This window comes from Prorops nasuta, unplaced genomic scaffold (genome assembly GCF_024137725.1).
Source record: "Prorops nasuta isolate Cenicafe-Biocafe unplaced genomic scaffold, Cenicafe_Pnas_1.2 PNAS00008, whole genome shotgun sequence".
NCBI lineage: Eukaryota > Metazoa > Arthropoda > Insecta > Hymenoptera > Bethylidae > Prorops > Prorops nasuta.
Genome location: NW_027116805.1, coordinates 716,024 through 731,608, shown reverse-complemented (window position 1 = coordinate 731,608; position 15,585 = coordinate 716,024). Strand labels below are relative to the sequence as shown.

General features: G+C 32.1%; 1 protein-coding gene across 3 annotated transcripts in view; it reads right to left on the bottom strand.

Moving 5' to 3' along the window:
- Positions 1-15,585, bottom strand: part of Dop1R2 (dopamine receptor 2) — an 89,549-nt gene that overhangs the window by 54,160 nt on the left and 19,804 nt on the right. For 2 of the 3 annotated variants that reach the window (XR_010822961.1, XM_066730552.1), the window contains exon 3: positions 12,646-14,825. Coding sequence is in view for 2 of the 3 variants with exons in the window: in XM_066730552.1 (XP_066586649.1) it covers positions 12,646-13,853 (1,208 nt within the window). In the remaining variant the exon portion in view is untranslated. The remainder of the gene's footprint in view (positions 1-12,645; positions 14,826-15,585) is intronic. The other variant, XM_066730553.1, reaches the window with a different exon arrangement.

The window sequence follows — 15,585 nt, the reverse complement described above, 5'->3', positions numbered from 1 at the left end:
AAGTATAGTTATTAATGACAATGGGATTTGTTCATACTTGAAATTATAATTTTGTGGCCATTGATACAAAATTGTATCATTCAGCTTAGCTTTGATATTTGTTATTTGGTTATTATTATTATTAGAATTTATAATTGTAGCTATCTGAACAATACGATTTCTACATATAGATAATACATCGGTTCAAGAATGTCTATTCCATAGCATTGATAAAGATTTCAATAAATCACATCATTTTCGTAGAGCGCGAACATTGCAGTTTTACCATTTTACAAGAAGCTTTACAAAATCAAGTTCGACCAGTGGAAACTCCGCATACGTAGCGTTATAATGAACTGGAGGTATGGTATACATATAGTCTGCGTATTTATCTTCGGTTAGTTAAGTAAGGTCATTAGTGCTGAAATCATATTTTATAGAACTTCCTCAGAGAAGTCATAATTATCTCGTTGTAAGTTTTTTTGTTTGATAAAACTTAAGATAAATGTTTTATAGCTTCCTATTGATTTCAACAATTTTACAATAAATACAGCAATCTTGAATTACAAATTGAATGTCTATATTGAAAATATTTGCAACATTAATACAATCTGAATCAGATAAATGTGAATTCTAATAAATATAGTATACAAAAAATTAATATACTGAGAAAGCCATTGGTTAGGTGTGAAAGTGTAAATAACGTCTGGCAGTGGTAATTTTTGATGATAAGGAGGAGAAAGATGGAGATACTTGAATTAAGTTATTGATGATGATGAGAAAACTTCTTTAGCTCATTATTAATCAATTACGAAAAAAAAGTTTTTAATCTACTTAAATAAAAAAAATATTGTTCATAAAACAGCAAGATTCTACCTATTTTTCTATCTATCCGTAAAAAAAGTAGAATAAGTTAAATAAAATCCTGTTAAACGTAATCGAAGTAAAGGCCGAGGAAAGTACCAGCTTTTGTCAGCAATGGTGAAGTATTTAAGGCAGTAATTTTTCTTGACTACTTTAGAGAAACACCGGCGCAATTTGTAGTAAAAGAAGATATTCCTCTCTACCTTCGAAATTCACGAGTTCATTTGGTGCGAATGAATAAAAGTAATTTCTTAAAAAGGCGCTCTCTCTCTCCAGTGTGCTCTGACTTCAATCCTCTGTTTTTTACAACGAAATAACTGAAATCCGTGTACTATTTGTATACTCAACTCTTGCCAGTCCAAAAATGTCTGATTCTTTAAATAATTCAAAGAGAAAAGTTTCTGTAATATTTTTACATTCAGCTAGTAATTCAGAAAGTTATTAAAAATCAAAAGTCATACTATTTAGATGTTTGATTGTTCGTTGCTAAAAAATAGTTTATAGTATCGGCATTTAAGATTAAATTATTAGCTAGAAACATCTATAGTATTTTATTTTGCAATTGGTTTTATTCGTTCTGACATTTGAACTCAATCGCATTTCTCATCCGTGCATCTATTTATATTGAAAAAACGTAGCAGCTGTAAGCAAACTTATCGGTTTATTTGCATTCCCTTTGGCAGCATTCTCTCGTGATAGGCCCATCCGAGACACTTTATATTTCGTTGCATAGCTACACAGCTTCATTGTGAGGCACATATGAATTGAAATGTCTGTTTTCTGCGCGCGATCCAATGAAAAGATGAAAAATAAACAATGACAGCAATTCTACGATCGAACGACCCATGGCATCTCTTTTATTCTGAGCTTTTTTAAGTACTTTCCTATATCTTTCCTCATTCCCCTACGACAAACAAATAATTTCACATTCTACAAGTGTTTCATTATCAACGGCATATTGAAAGAAAACAGTACTATAGAGTCAATATTTCATACAAATGTGCGACGCGTAACCTTTATACGATTTTCCTTAACAAACAAGCTTATTTTTATTAATATTTTCAAATCAATACGGATTTTCCGTTGTAAGTTAAATCATCACCATGAAATTCATAGGGAAAACATTCTTTTTCTTCTAACAAAATTTGCCTTCTTGATAGAATAAATAATTTATTAACAATTGAAAATTAATCATTCTGATGCGCACTTTACGTTAATAAAGTATAGAATCTGCACTTTTCTTGTTAATTTCATTTATAAAAATGTATTGCGTGAAAATTCTGTCTGTAGTTTGCATATACTATGTTGAGCTGTGCAGTAAATCTTTTAATACAAATATTGAATAGTTAAGTCAAATAAAAGTTTCCCAGTAGGAAAAGCGGGAAATTTGGCATAAAGTTTACGAAACACTTGGAATTCAAGTGGATCGTTAGGGAAGGAAAGTTTGCAAGCTAACCTTATGTCAAAAGAAAATTTTCCTAGATTTGTATCAAATCAAATATCGCATTTTTGCATTTAAATAATAATAGTTATGTTTTATAAAAATGTCAATATTATATGACAAAACTTTCTTAACTTTAAAGTCAGAAAAGAAATGAAATTGATAGTCCAAACTCGCACGAGCGATTAATTGAACTATTATATGGACCAGTAACACAGACAAATTGATGTCAGATGGTGCAAACGTATTTTAGAGCATGGTCGGTCAAGGCGGTTAGCATGATTAATCTAATGTAAGTATCGATTAGATCATCTATTCCTATAGCTAATTATTAGAATGTTAAAGCAATTCTCGTATAACAATCTCTAAGCTGGTAGGGATTTACCGTCCTAGTGCTATATCGTTCGCCTCGTCCCCGTGCCAAATAAATAGGTCTTTCCCCTCCCCATTCCTTTCTACTCTCTCTCTCTCTCTCTCTCTCTCTCTCTCACACCTTTAATATCCTTCTAAAATAAAGGTTCTCTTAAATGGAATCCTTATCTCAGATTATTATCTTAAATGCTTAAAAATTCTAAATTGTATTTTTGTTAAAAAAATAGTTATGATATATATATATATATATATATATCCTTTCATTTATATTTTAATTTATAGAGATAAGGGATAAAATGCTGAAGAGCTTTCACTATTGAACAATTAATTAAGCTTTCTTTTCTTAAAAATTAATCGTTCGATCTTAATGAGATGTCGAATACAATGCAAAATCTGAAAATTTTTATATGCTTTTTTACAACCATACTTAAAGAAAAGATAAGAAGAATAAACTATCTGAGTAAATTCGTAGTTGATAAAGAAGAGGAATATAAACTTTCGCTCCTCTATCAAACCTGTCGTTTTATATCCTCATTTTTCGTAGATTGCTCTTTAACAATTCACTCCAATTGTTTTTTAAAATTCCTGTTTTCTCGCGCTATAAGAGTTAAATATGAATTCTGTGTATCTAGTCATATTTTTTTTACTAGTTCAATAAATAAAAGCAAGAAAAAAGAAAGAACAAACGATCACTTGTTATCTAAGCTTTTTTCTTCGTATTCTTTGATGGTGTTTATAAGCAAGCTTTACGACTTCTATATATTCGTTTATTTTTGAAAGATATAATACATCTTGCAGTACTGCTTTGTTCTAGCATTTGTTCTACAAAAGTAGGAAGCGTGTATAAATTTATAGCTCCGTGCTGTAAAAAGGTGGTACGTAACAAAGAACGATGAATATTTCACCTTAACAGTGCGGCTTCGGGCCCATACAGATGCTTTAGCCGTGAATTTTTTTATTCCACCTGACCATTGTAAGGGTTTGACGACACCGGTGTTCACAACGTAAGCAATGCCTAGAATTTATGACGGTGATCGACTAAAATTTCTCAATAACTTTCCGCGCTTTTGCGCTACCAGTTATAGTTTCGACAGCGTTAAGGCCAGTAAACATTTGATAAATGAACGGGAACACCTGTGTGCGAAAAATAAAAGCACATAAACGCACCTCAAAATATGCTCCCATTTCTCCCGCGTGACTAATAATTCCAAATCCTGACATCGGTTCAGTAATTAAATTAAAAAGATAATTCATTTTGTTATTTATCTATAGCCAAATAAAAATCACTTCTAAACTTATATGCCCGCTGTACTACATGTGTGTATAGTATACTGTTTGTTTACAGTTTTGCTAATTAGTAATAATTTCATGTGTTTCAATAACGCTCTTGTAAATATTGCTAGTTGTAAAGTACAAATCTAGAGGTATAAAGTACGTAGTAGAAATTTTGTTGAAATAAAAAGTTGCTCGTTAGTTTCCTTTATAAAACGTAGTCAAAGGGAAGCAATGCTTTCACAGCATAGAGAGGAACAATATTTCATTTATAAAGGAGCATTTACACTTAGCTTTATAGAATTTCCTTATTTGCCACATCAGCAGGATAATCCCATAAAAGTAACAATAAGCCTCGTTTTAGAAGAAAATAAATATGTGACATCTCACGGAGCAAATAAAGGACTAGATATTATTATTAGCATTAAATAATCTGTATTAAAGGGATTCGTTTTTTTATAATATAAAAAGAATTACCAGTACAAAATTTTAATGAGTGTGTTTCTCGAGATGAAAAATAAAGAGATTCCTATGTTTATTAAACGATTTGTTGAGTAGTATTTAGGAGAGCCACTTCACTACGCACATCTGCAATTTAACATCAATGTTGCTAACGTCGCACTTTACAACAGTTGTATTTGTTTTATTTTAGTTTCCCACTACACAAACACAAAGTTATAACTCTAAACAGAATTTTGAAGATTCGCGAGAAACAAAAAAATTACATATTCTTTTTCATCGCAATAACTCATATACTTTACAACTGCGAATAGAAACTACATGTGCCCATTTACTCAAACCCTTTTTGCATAAGTCGTTCCAGCTCACTTAAATGGGTTCTTTGGAAGAACATATTTTCGACGTGGAATTGCGCATTTCACGCATGTCTTATTCTATATACACCAATCACGAAATTACTTTGCAAATGTGAAACCTATACATGCTAACATGTTATATTAAAATAAAATTAGTAAATTGTTTTCTAAAGTTTAAAAAATTAATGTTGCACTTTCACCTGATATAGGTAAACCTAAATAGTGCAAGGCTATCGGTGTAACTTGAACATATACATACTACAAGTAGATTTGAATAACAAATAAATAACATAAAAATTGTAAACATGAATAATTTAACAACAAAAACAATTTTTATGCAAATACTAAACTCTATCTTTTTTAGTACATTACATTAGGGTAACTCTCGGTCGAAAATCTTCTATGAGATGTAATGAATATTCTTAATTTTTAAAAACGAAGATTCCTTTTGTTTTATTTAACATTAATTATGCAAAAGATAAAGTGTAACGTAGACTTGCATCGATTGAATTGATTAGAAATTACAGTCTCCTGCTAAGCTAAGTCAATGTTTTACTTTCTCTTCTCAACTTCTCAAGCAATAACTCGTTTAACACCGTATGTCAAAGTTAAGCACAGGCGAAGCCAATTGGGTTGCGGTTTCTAGTCAATTCATGTAATAAGCTCTCTCATTACAGGTTCAGCTTTAACTAGAAACATTGCCACAATCAACTCATTTTCATATTTTGTAAACGTTAATACAATTTAGAGAAGCAAATGTTATTGTATATGTGTAGAAAGCAGCGTGAGAGCATTATTTAGTTATGTACACGACGATCTGCGGTCAGTCTGTTTGATTTTGATGCTTTTCCTGATGGCTCTACCATTAAATAATACTGTCATTAGCCAACATTAGTTTACAATAATTTTATAAAAGATGATTATTACCTGATAAAATAGATGATTCAAAATTTGTCTGAGTTTTACGATTTTTTGTCAGCATTACAAAGAAGTATGTTTAAACAATTTAATCATTACGTTCAAAAAGAATCAAGCATCTTATATAAATGAAGAATCAAAGAATTTTAATATTAGCGTTTCCTGGTATGTCGCTATGTGATAGTATAGTAGGTTTGTATTATAATAAGGCGATACTATTTTATGCAAACCAAATATGTACTTTACTTTTCTGTGCAAACGCTCCAAGCCGATATAGAGTTGTTAGCATTTTGAGTGGTCGAATGCGTGTTAGAAAATGTCGACAAAGCCCTTTAAGGCTGGAGTAGAACATTGGAACGATGAAAGCACGAGCTTTTTGCAAGTGAAATTGGCGCCAGTAGTTGATAGTGATCGCCTGTATTATATTGATCAGCATGTGAGGCTCTTTTTTCGAGTTTATAACAAAATCTATAAGCTTCTGAGGAATCGGTAATCCTAACTCAAATTTAGCATCATAATTAAAAATGACATAGATTATTTGAAAATGCTTTCCCTAAAAATTCTCATTTGCCCTACTTTTATGCTATAGGAATATCAAAGACTGGCATTAATTTTTCTATATATACCAAAAATTATTAGTCTGACGTAAGTTGATATTATTGTCAAATATAGCTACAGTTTATCGCATGGTTAGAAAAATGAATAAACTTATTTTTATGACTATTTCCTAAACATGTTTTATTAATGAAATTTGGAGATGTGTGAATAAATAACAGTTTGCAAGCATAAACACTACTGGAAAGACACACGTAACCTTTGTAGAGACTCCTACGGAGTAATTTTACTATTCACGGCACGCCCTAGACGGATTTTCATATTTATAAGGGACGCGAGTTGATTCGATATGGTCTTGATGCTTGCAGATTCGATTATCGACATCCGACTTATCGAGCTCCTTCACGAGCTTTTTTCCTCTTTCTTTACGAAGTATGAAAAAGAAACATAAAGTCGTTTCTATCGTTATTTTTCTGATTGAAAATAAACTTTACATATTATGATTTTTATATTTCAAACGAAAGAGAACTGCAACAAATTTCATTAAATCCCAACAAAAAATCCTGCTAATATATCCTTAAGAAGGGACGGGATATTTTGTGTACTTTGAGTAAAGCGTGGATGAAAATTTGATCGTGTCATATTAAATTAAATATGGAAACTGACGTTTAGTTTGCTTTCTACAAATGGTGCCACCCGCTGTGTGATGACGGATTGTAAGCTTTATATCGCGGGAGCCCGTAAAGTATACAGCTAATACTGTACACATTAACTCCCGCACCAATTACTGTTCGTGCTAAGAGCTAACCAGAGAAACAAGCAACCAGCTGGTTGAAATATTAACCTAACTCATTTAATAATATTAACTGCTTAAACTATGATACGAAATCTCAAGAAATTGTTTTTTTTCAAGCATAACAATTTGCTTTAGGATCTTCTTTTCCTGATATTTATACTGTTTTAATCAGATGTTTCAAATACGAAATAAAATTAAAGAGTAATAAAAGATATAAACATTTACTAGAATATAATGGCATTTAATGCAAATTTATATTTCGTTTTAGTTATCTATTTTTTTATCCTTATTTTGCCATTTTTAATTGGTTAGCAATGTAAATACTTTTTGTCTCTTCGACGACCACCGACATACAATCTACGATTTTGTTATTTTAACTGCAAATAAATAGATAACGAAAAACTTGTAATTGTTTATTTTTAAAATAAAGTAAAACGGAGAAAATCTCCAAATGACATTTTGTCTTAGATTTTCTCTCTGTCCATTGCAAACACAAGAACTTTTGCTATTTATACTGGGGACGCCAATAAATTGTTAAACGCGCAATTGTAATTTAACTCTTGCTAGCTAGAGAGAAAACGTGTGAGAATTGTACAAATGTAAATAGTAGGTACTTGGCTCTGCTGTAATACATTACATTCACCATCATATTTATTATAATATTACAGTATTTCCATGCCTATTGAATCAAGCAGGAAGTATCACGCAAGGTTTGTACTAGCCATGAGTCCATAATTTATTACCATCGGCCTAATTTAGATTTATAACGATTCAGGCGAGGAGTGATTTTTACGATCGATTTGTCGTCCACACGTCTGGAAACTTGGTAGGATCCGAATGATTAGGAAAAAAGTATTTGTGACATGGATAAATCTTTTATATAACGAACAATACAGAATTTTGTTTTGAATTGTTTAGAAAGCGCTGGTAGTACAGTCCTTTGTTAAAAGGAGATTAAAAATAACAGACATTGGAAATAAGAACATAATAAAGAAAATTATATTGAAACTGCTTTTAGCATTCATTATATAAGAATCGTTAAATTTTATTCCAAATGTGTGAAAATGGAAGAAAGGCAAAGCCTGGTGATGGAAGCGCTTGTCTAGGAAGTTTTCGTTGTTATATCAAATATATGTACCTAGTAGGGATCACCAGAAGTTTGATGTGTTTATAAAATATAATAATTGCAGAAAATATTTTACGAATTTTCTGATAAGAGATATTTATTAATGAATCAATATTGTTATTATGCGAACTATTATAGTATTTAGTAATTAGGTCTATAATACTATCCTAATTGTACAGTTGGGAGGATAGCGTTTCTGCGGTTAACAGTTGATCTTTTCGAAGATAATTTTAACACTGAAGGTGGTTTGAGTCGCCGTCGGGAATGGACAATTCTTCCGGTACGAAAAGGAAAATCGTGTTTGACTTTGCTTTCCGGCCACAAGATGTTTTCTCACGAGAATATCGCAGTAAGAGAAAGGAGTTGAGATTGAGACAAATACACCTTTTACACGGGCCATCGGGCTAATGTGTTTACTCCACTGTAGTCTATGCGTCTATTTCCCCTCTTCTTCGTACGGTCAATGTTCCTCTCCCCATACGCTTTTTTCTGCTTCTTCTTGACAAAACCCTCTGTTTTCTTCTTATTTATTATTGGGCGTGACGGTTACTATTGTTTTATTATAGTGACACAAATAGGGAACGAGTATCCATACACCTTCAATTACTCTCTCTCTCTCTCTTTTTTATACTTAAAAAATTTATCTTCCTCAAATTGTTAGTACAAAATATTTGAAAATTTCAATTCTTTTTTCTTCTAATTAATGTTTGTTTGGATAATTAAAATTATTTTAATTAAGTGTTATAATAATAATAATTGATATCATTTATAAAAAATGCGTATGTTTCAAAAGAACAAATTTATTGATTTTATAAAGAAAAAACTCGTAACAATCTTACGACTTTATCGAATCCACTTAAGTGAAGTGAATATTTCAGATTTGTAGTTCTCTATTAAAAATCCGTCAATTTAATCTACGTTTAAAATGCAATTCTTTTGGTACTAAAACTAGGCTATAAAAGTACTTCCTGTTAGTTTTCACTTTACTATATAGTTTACGTTATACAATTTGGAGTTTAAAATATTTTAAGGCTTGAAACTCTCTTACGAGGCAGGAAATCTCCATCAGTCTCAGGAGGAACAGAATTATTAGGAAAGTTGTGAAGGAAAGAAAGGTGGAAAACTTTTAAAGTCTTAAAATTTTTACCAGCATATAACTTGAAATAGGACGTTTGCATTGTTCTTTGGATTCGTTGATCATTTTCACACGTATGTTTGTATTACCTGATAAAACCGAAAACCCGATATCAGATTTTAATATAGTGGTTCTAATACTTTTCCGTTTAATGCAGGAACTTGAAAGCTACGATTGAATTCCAGCAACAGAAAGGGTTAAAATTAAATCAAGAAAACGAATATCGTGATAAAGTAAACATCACTAGTATACTATATTGAAATTTAATTCTAGCGAAAGATATAAAATATGCTGATAACACTAATAGGGTCTTTGTAAGAAAATATTTGCTATTTTTTAAAAGAATCATTCGTTAAATTCATCGTAGTTAATTTCTGTGACAATTTTAAATTATTTGACAAATCTCTATTTTTATAAATACCCAGAACAAAGTCTAGTAAATACGTAGTATTTCATAGTTGGGTCTAATTAGGGCACACACACATATACATGTATATGTTATGTACTGATTAGTTACTGTATTAAAGATTTATATCACGTACAGTTATGTGAAAAAGCTCATTCCCGTTTAAACTAATTTTAAATTTATTTAAGAAATTTAACAGAAAATTAATTAATTAAAGAAACTTTTCGGCAATCAAAGACATAATTGATACTGAACAGTATCTGATGGGTTAATGAAATATTAGTAATTAATATGTTTGAAGTTAACATTTTTTATGATTAATAAATATATACGTACATTAAGGATAAATTATAAATAAGAAATATTTATAAAAAAATTACCAAAATGATATAAAGTTCACTAATTTTTAATAATAACACTAAATAAATATTACTTATAATTGCAATTTTATAATATTTGAAATATTTTAATTTACCAGATAGGTTTCGTTATTATATCTTATTTAATTCTAAGAGAACCTAGCATCTAGATAAAGTTCCTTAGGAGAATTCTACAACTGTTCTTATAATATTTCGTATGGTAAGTAAACAATTTAAATCGCTATCCTATTATTTATTTCAGCCACTCACGTATTTTATCTTCCACAAAATTTAGGGTAATATCCTTATAAGGCATGTTAAAGTTAGAAATAAAAAGTTTTAATAAACGTAGTTTCAATTTATTGCACATTCTGCACTTTGGCTAAGCGTTCGATGTTGTTAAAATGTAATTTTCTGTGAAATCCAACATTTTTTATTATAAGTCCTGTTCTTAATATCTGTTCACGCGTATAGAGGAAAATAAAACCAGGCCAAGGACAATTTTTGAATTTGGCAATGAGACAATTCCACACAAATTTAGAGTACGAGGACATGGGCTTACAATTTCAATTCTCAGAATGTTGACCATTTAAAAAAATTCTTATATATAGTAAAATGTCATCGAATGATTTTAATCAACTGAGAAATAATTTAGAATTTAACCAAACTAAAGCTATTTAGTGGCTTCTAAGGAAATGAGTGCATGGAGCTGTAGGATAAATTGACGTCTTATATATTTAAATTATTAATCTTTTTTAAGACAACCTATACGTCATAAGACTTTTACATTTCCCACTGGTTTCTTTCACCATATAAACACGATTACCTCATTAATTGAAAAGTTTATTTCTCGTAGGATTGAATAAGTTATTATCCTCTTGACAAACTTTACACCGAGAAGATAATTAAGGTGGTTAGTTGTTATAATAAAGCAATTAAACTCTGTGCTTATTAGTTAAGTTTAAGTCAATTGCCAGTGATCTCGCAAAATAAGATGTCAATTATAAAGGAAAATGTTGAAAAATCATTACTACATTAATCTTTGATTATCGTTCATAATAGACATTTTTCTTGATTATTTAACTCTTTCACTATGTCAATGAAATTATTTCATAGTTAATTGACTTAGTTATTCAAAAGTGTTTTATAGTGAGTAAAATTCCATGAAAACTGGACAAAATTTCTATATAAAACAACAATATTGTAGCAACCCGTTAAATGATTTTGCAATCACTTAAATTAAGGACCATTTAATTCATAAGCCCAGAAAGCTTTGCATTAGGAGATGCTCAGAGACGATAGTAAAAGTGGGTTAATCGATGTGTTTCTCTTTCAATGCGATATGTGTATGTGTGTACTGTCAAATTTAAAACTTATTTATTAAATAAAATTTAAATTGCGCATAGTTTAATCTAGATTATTTATGTGATTAATATAAGGAAATTCCTTGGAAACTTTGAAGATTTAGTCTTAATACAGTTTGGTATAATCCACGAAAAATTGTTCAAAAATGTAATGTGAAGTTTCATAAACACATTTCAACGTTACTCCGGAGAAACATGTCATTTTAAAAAAAGGACATGAATTTTTTAACAAATTGCATATATATATGTATATATATTGCGTTATGTATCATGGTTCGTACACATCCTTCCTCTTTTTCCATCGAAACCCCTCTTTTCAGAAAGTCGAGAAACTGACAACTGTGCAATATCTACAGAAGCATTTCTTCATCAAAAGGAAACTTACTTGATGGTTATAAAATTCAATTGATGAATGAACTTTACTATCATTTAATATAATATCCCGATAGCGAAATTGGTCATATTGAATTGGAGAGTACCAAATTCTTGGTCATTTTAGATAGATAGAGAAAGAGGGAGGGATGGGGGGAGGGGGATTAGAAGATCAGAAAGTAAGAGGCAGCAGGTTTCAGTGGAGTTCGAATGGCATTACGTAAATACTGCTAACTCAGATGGTTAGAAACTTTGAAATTCGTGAAAATGCTGACTCGATCTCTAGTTGTAATTCAATTGAGTTTACAAAAATTCTATTACATGTATTTCCTTACGATTAACGTGATTATTGAAGTTATTTAGAACAATATTAACTGGTCTTCAGAAAGGATTTTCATCGATAATATGAAAGCTTTCCAAAGTTATTTCCTTTATCAACTAAGAAAGCTGAAAGTTTCTTAGTTTTTCTCCCGGAATTACCATTTTAACGAACAATCGAGAAATCAATGTCTTCGATACAATTCCATTATGCTGCATGACTCACTCTGATGTTTGTTATACATAAATAATACTTCGTTTGCATCATCTTATAAACAACTAAACGCAGTTAAAAATCCATTTAAATATTCGAATACATGAAACAAATATAGAAAAGTAAATTTAAAAGAAAAACTCACATTCGAATGATAAAATGTTACCGATATAAACTTTAATCATTCAAACATTTGTCAAAACAATATAAATGTATTAATCTCGAAACATTACTTAAATAGCGTTAAAACAATCGAATTTCGTTATAATTAAGTATATTATTCGAGAACGATGTATCAGTAAAATTGAATTTAGGAGGAGATGCTAGAGAGAAACTTACCTTCTAAAATCCCTGCTCCAGCAAGCATAGATAACAGGATTCATACCGCTGTTGATCCAGCCAAGCCACGTGACGGCAGCGGAGACAATTTCCTCCTGCCAGATGCACTTGGTGCAGATTCCAGACCAGAGATTCACTACGAAGAAAGGTAACCAACAAATGATAAAGACTCCCATAACGATTCCCAGTGTCTTGGCAGCCTTCTTTTCCTTGGCAAACTTGGCTAGTTTCCTCGAAAGAGAAAAGTTTTTGCCTAAATGTTGCTTATTGTTGATCCTCGTCGATGGTACCCTGGTGAGTCCATTATTGTGAAGAGCTGTGAGAGGTTCCTCCAGGTCCTGCAGGTCCTCGGGGGTGCTCGAGGCCGTTCTGAATAGATGTCTCGCATCTGTTACGTTCGTACCACCACCCCGATGTATCCTTAGCGTAAGCTCGAGTTCTCCGGACGGCATCATGATCTGTTTGGTGCCTAATTTCAGGCTCCTGGTCTGTATAACCGCAGCTCTGTAGATACGATAATACGTGCAGACCATGACGAACAACGGTAAGTAGAAACTAATCGTCGATGAGAATATTAAGTAGCCAAGATTTTCCGTGAAAGGGCACTTGTCCTTTGGCACTTCTGTCCTAGCTGCCCTCCACCACGCTATAGCTGGGAAGGATATGGCGCTTGAGCAGATCCAAACAATAGCAATGAGTATCGCGGCACGTTTCCTGCTCATCCTGGTGGGATAGGTGAAAGGATCGGTGATGGCCCAGTATCGGTCCAGGCTGATCACACACAGATTTAGAATGGAGGCCGTTGAGAAGAGAACGTCCAGCGATCGCCACACGTCGCACCAGTCTGTCGTGAACAACCACCTGTTCTCCAGTACCTCGTAAATCGCACTGAAAGGCATCACCACCAGACCCACCAAGCAGTCTGCGAACGCTAATGACGTCACGAAATAATTGGTAGCAGTGTGAAGATAACGCTCCCTAACGACGGCCAGGATCACCAGGGTGTTCCCGAACACCGTTGCAACCGAGAATAAGAAGAGGACCACTGCCAGACCTGCACGATCAGTCGCCAGGTTCCACAAATCCTCGTAACTGGTGTTCTTCTCCCCGACGTAGCTAGCGTTGTAATAGGTCCGATTCAGATCGATTTTGCTCTCTGCGTTTGCCTCGTCATCCCAACTGAACAGGTATACCTCGCTTTCGTTCATCTTTTCTCTTTCCAGCCCATAAAACTATCCCACGATCCACCTTCCTCCTCTCATTCCTCCTGCTTCGCCTCCTCTGTCGCACACACACACACACACACCCAATGCAATATTCGATCTACTACATCAAGTCATTGGACCACCAACCCTCTCGTTCACACCAATCTTCTCCTTTTCTCTCGTCTGCCTTCGCATTTTTATCCTCGAACACTCTACTCCTCTTCGCTTCTTGCTTTTCCACAGCCTTCTTCTCTTCTTCCTTCTTAGATTCCCGTCGTGTTTAATTTTTCTTTTCCTTCTTTGCTTCTATTTTATTACTTCTTCTTCTATTTTTCTTTCTTCCCCGTACGTTTTTGTAATTCAACAGTAACGATATTCAATTTTGTATATATTATATTCATATCATATTTTTTCTTTTCAGTTTGAGCCCTAGCACAATTTTGTGTATCGAAAGTGCATTCAATTTTAATTGCTCCTTTTTTTCTTCCTCTCTTCTTCTCTTCTTCAGTAAACGTAGTTCGAAAGCTGTCCTGGAAATTATACTTTCTTTGTAGAGTTCGTCAATTTAGGATTATAAAGAGAAATTTAGGTTTTATTTATGCACTCTTTAAACTCCTAACCTACTTTTAGTTTTCGCGTTCATCCTGGTATAGTGGAGAATTTAGTTACGATCCGCTGATTTAGAGTTTTTTTCACCATAGTGGAATTTCATTGAATTTGTGGAAGACAATTTGTCACTCTTCTAATACTGGGAAGAAGCTTTTCTCCAAATACATCGAGGAATAGTGATAATTTTTTGTTACTCTGATGTAGTTCATAAATTAGAAGAAAATTACGAAACCTTACCAGATTTTCTTCTGGAAGCATTTTTTCTTAAATATTTGATTTCAATTACTGCTACGAGCAATACACTGTGTTTCTGATTGGTGACACTGGTCCTTCGTGAAAAGTTGCATTCCTGGTTACTTGTAATAGCTGAAACAATTTAAACAGTTTTCAAATCAGTCATCTATTTCAAAATAATTTTCATAATCAGATTAAAACGTTATTTTGCTTATTCAATTTAGGGTCGTGGCATATAAAGCGAAGTGCTGACTCGGCGGGTACCATATATACAAACGCACACTTAAACGATTTTGAAACAATTGGCCATATAAGCCGTTTGTATAAGCCGAGTCGCCATATCACTGTAGATCTTGCACATCTTGACAAAAATGTGACATAAAAGATTTATAGGGAAAAATAGCTTTTACTGAGGATTTTAATTGAAATTAATTAAAAGTACTATGTGAATCATAAATTTTTAATGTGTTTGCTTCCGTAATTTCTCGTAATTGAGACCATGCCCTTATCTAGATCTTATCCAAATAAAAAGGCATAAAGTTCTAAGCCTTATCTTCGTTTTAAAACAAAACTAAAGCTTTACCAATTCTTATTGTTTACTAAAGTTACGACAAATCGAATATTTTTTGCTTTATTAAGACTTGATATATAAATTAAATTTTTCGTAAATTTCAGAATAACCGTGTCAGTAAATAAAATATCTGCTTCGAAGCTGCGCTTTTAAATTTCAGGTATGCTCAATCCATTTAAAGTGGAATTACGTTTAAGCTATTTCAATTAAAAAGAATCATTAAATCCCATCTAACTTTTATAACAAACCTTATATTTCTTTAAATTGCAACATTTTATATATAGCTAAAGAAGGCAGTATCGAAAATAAGTTAACCTTACG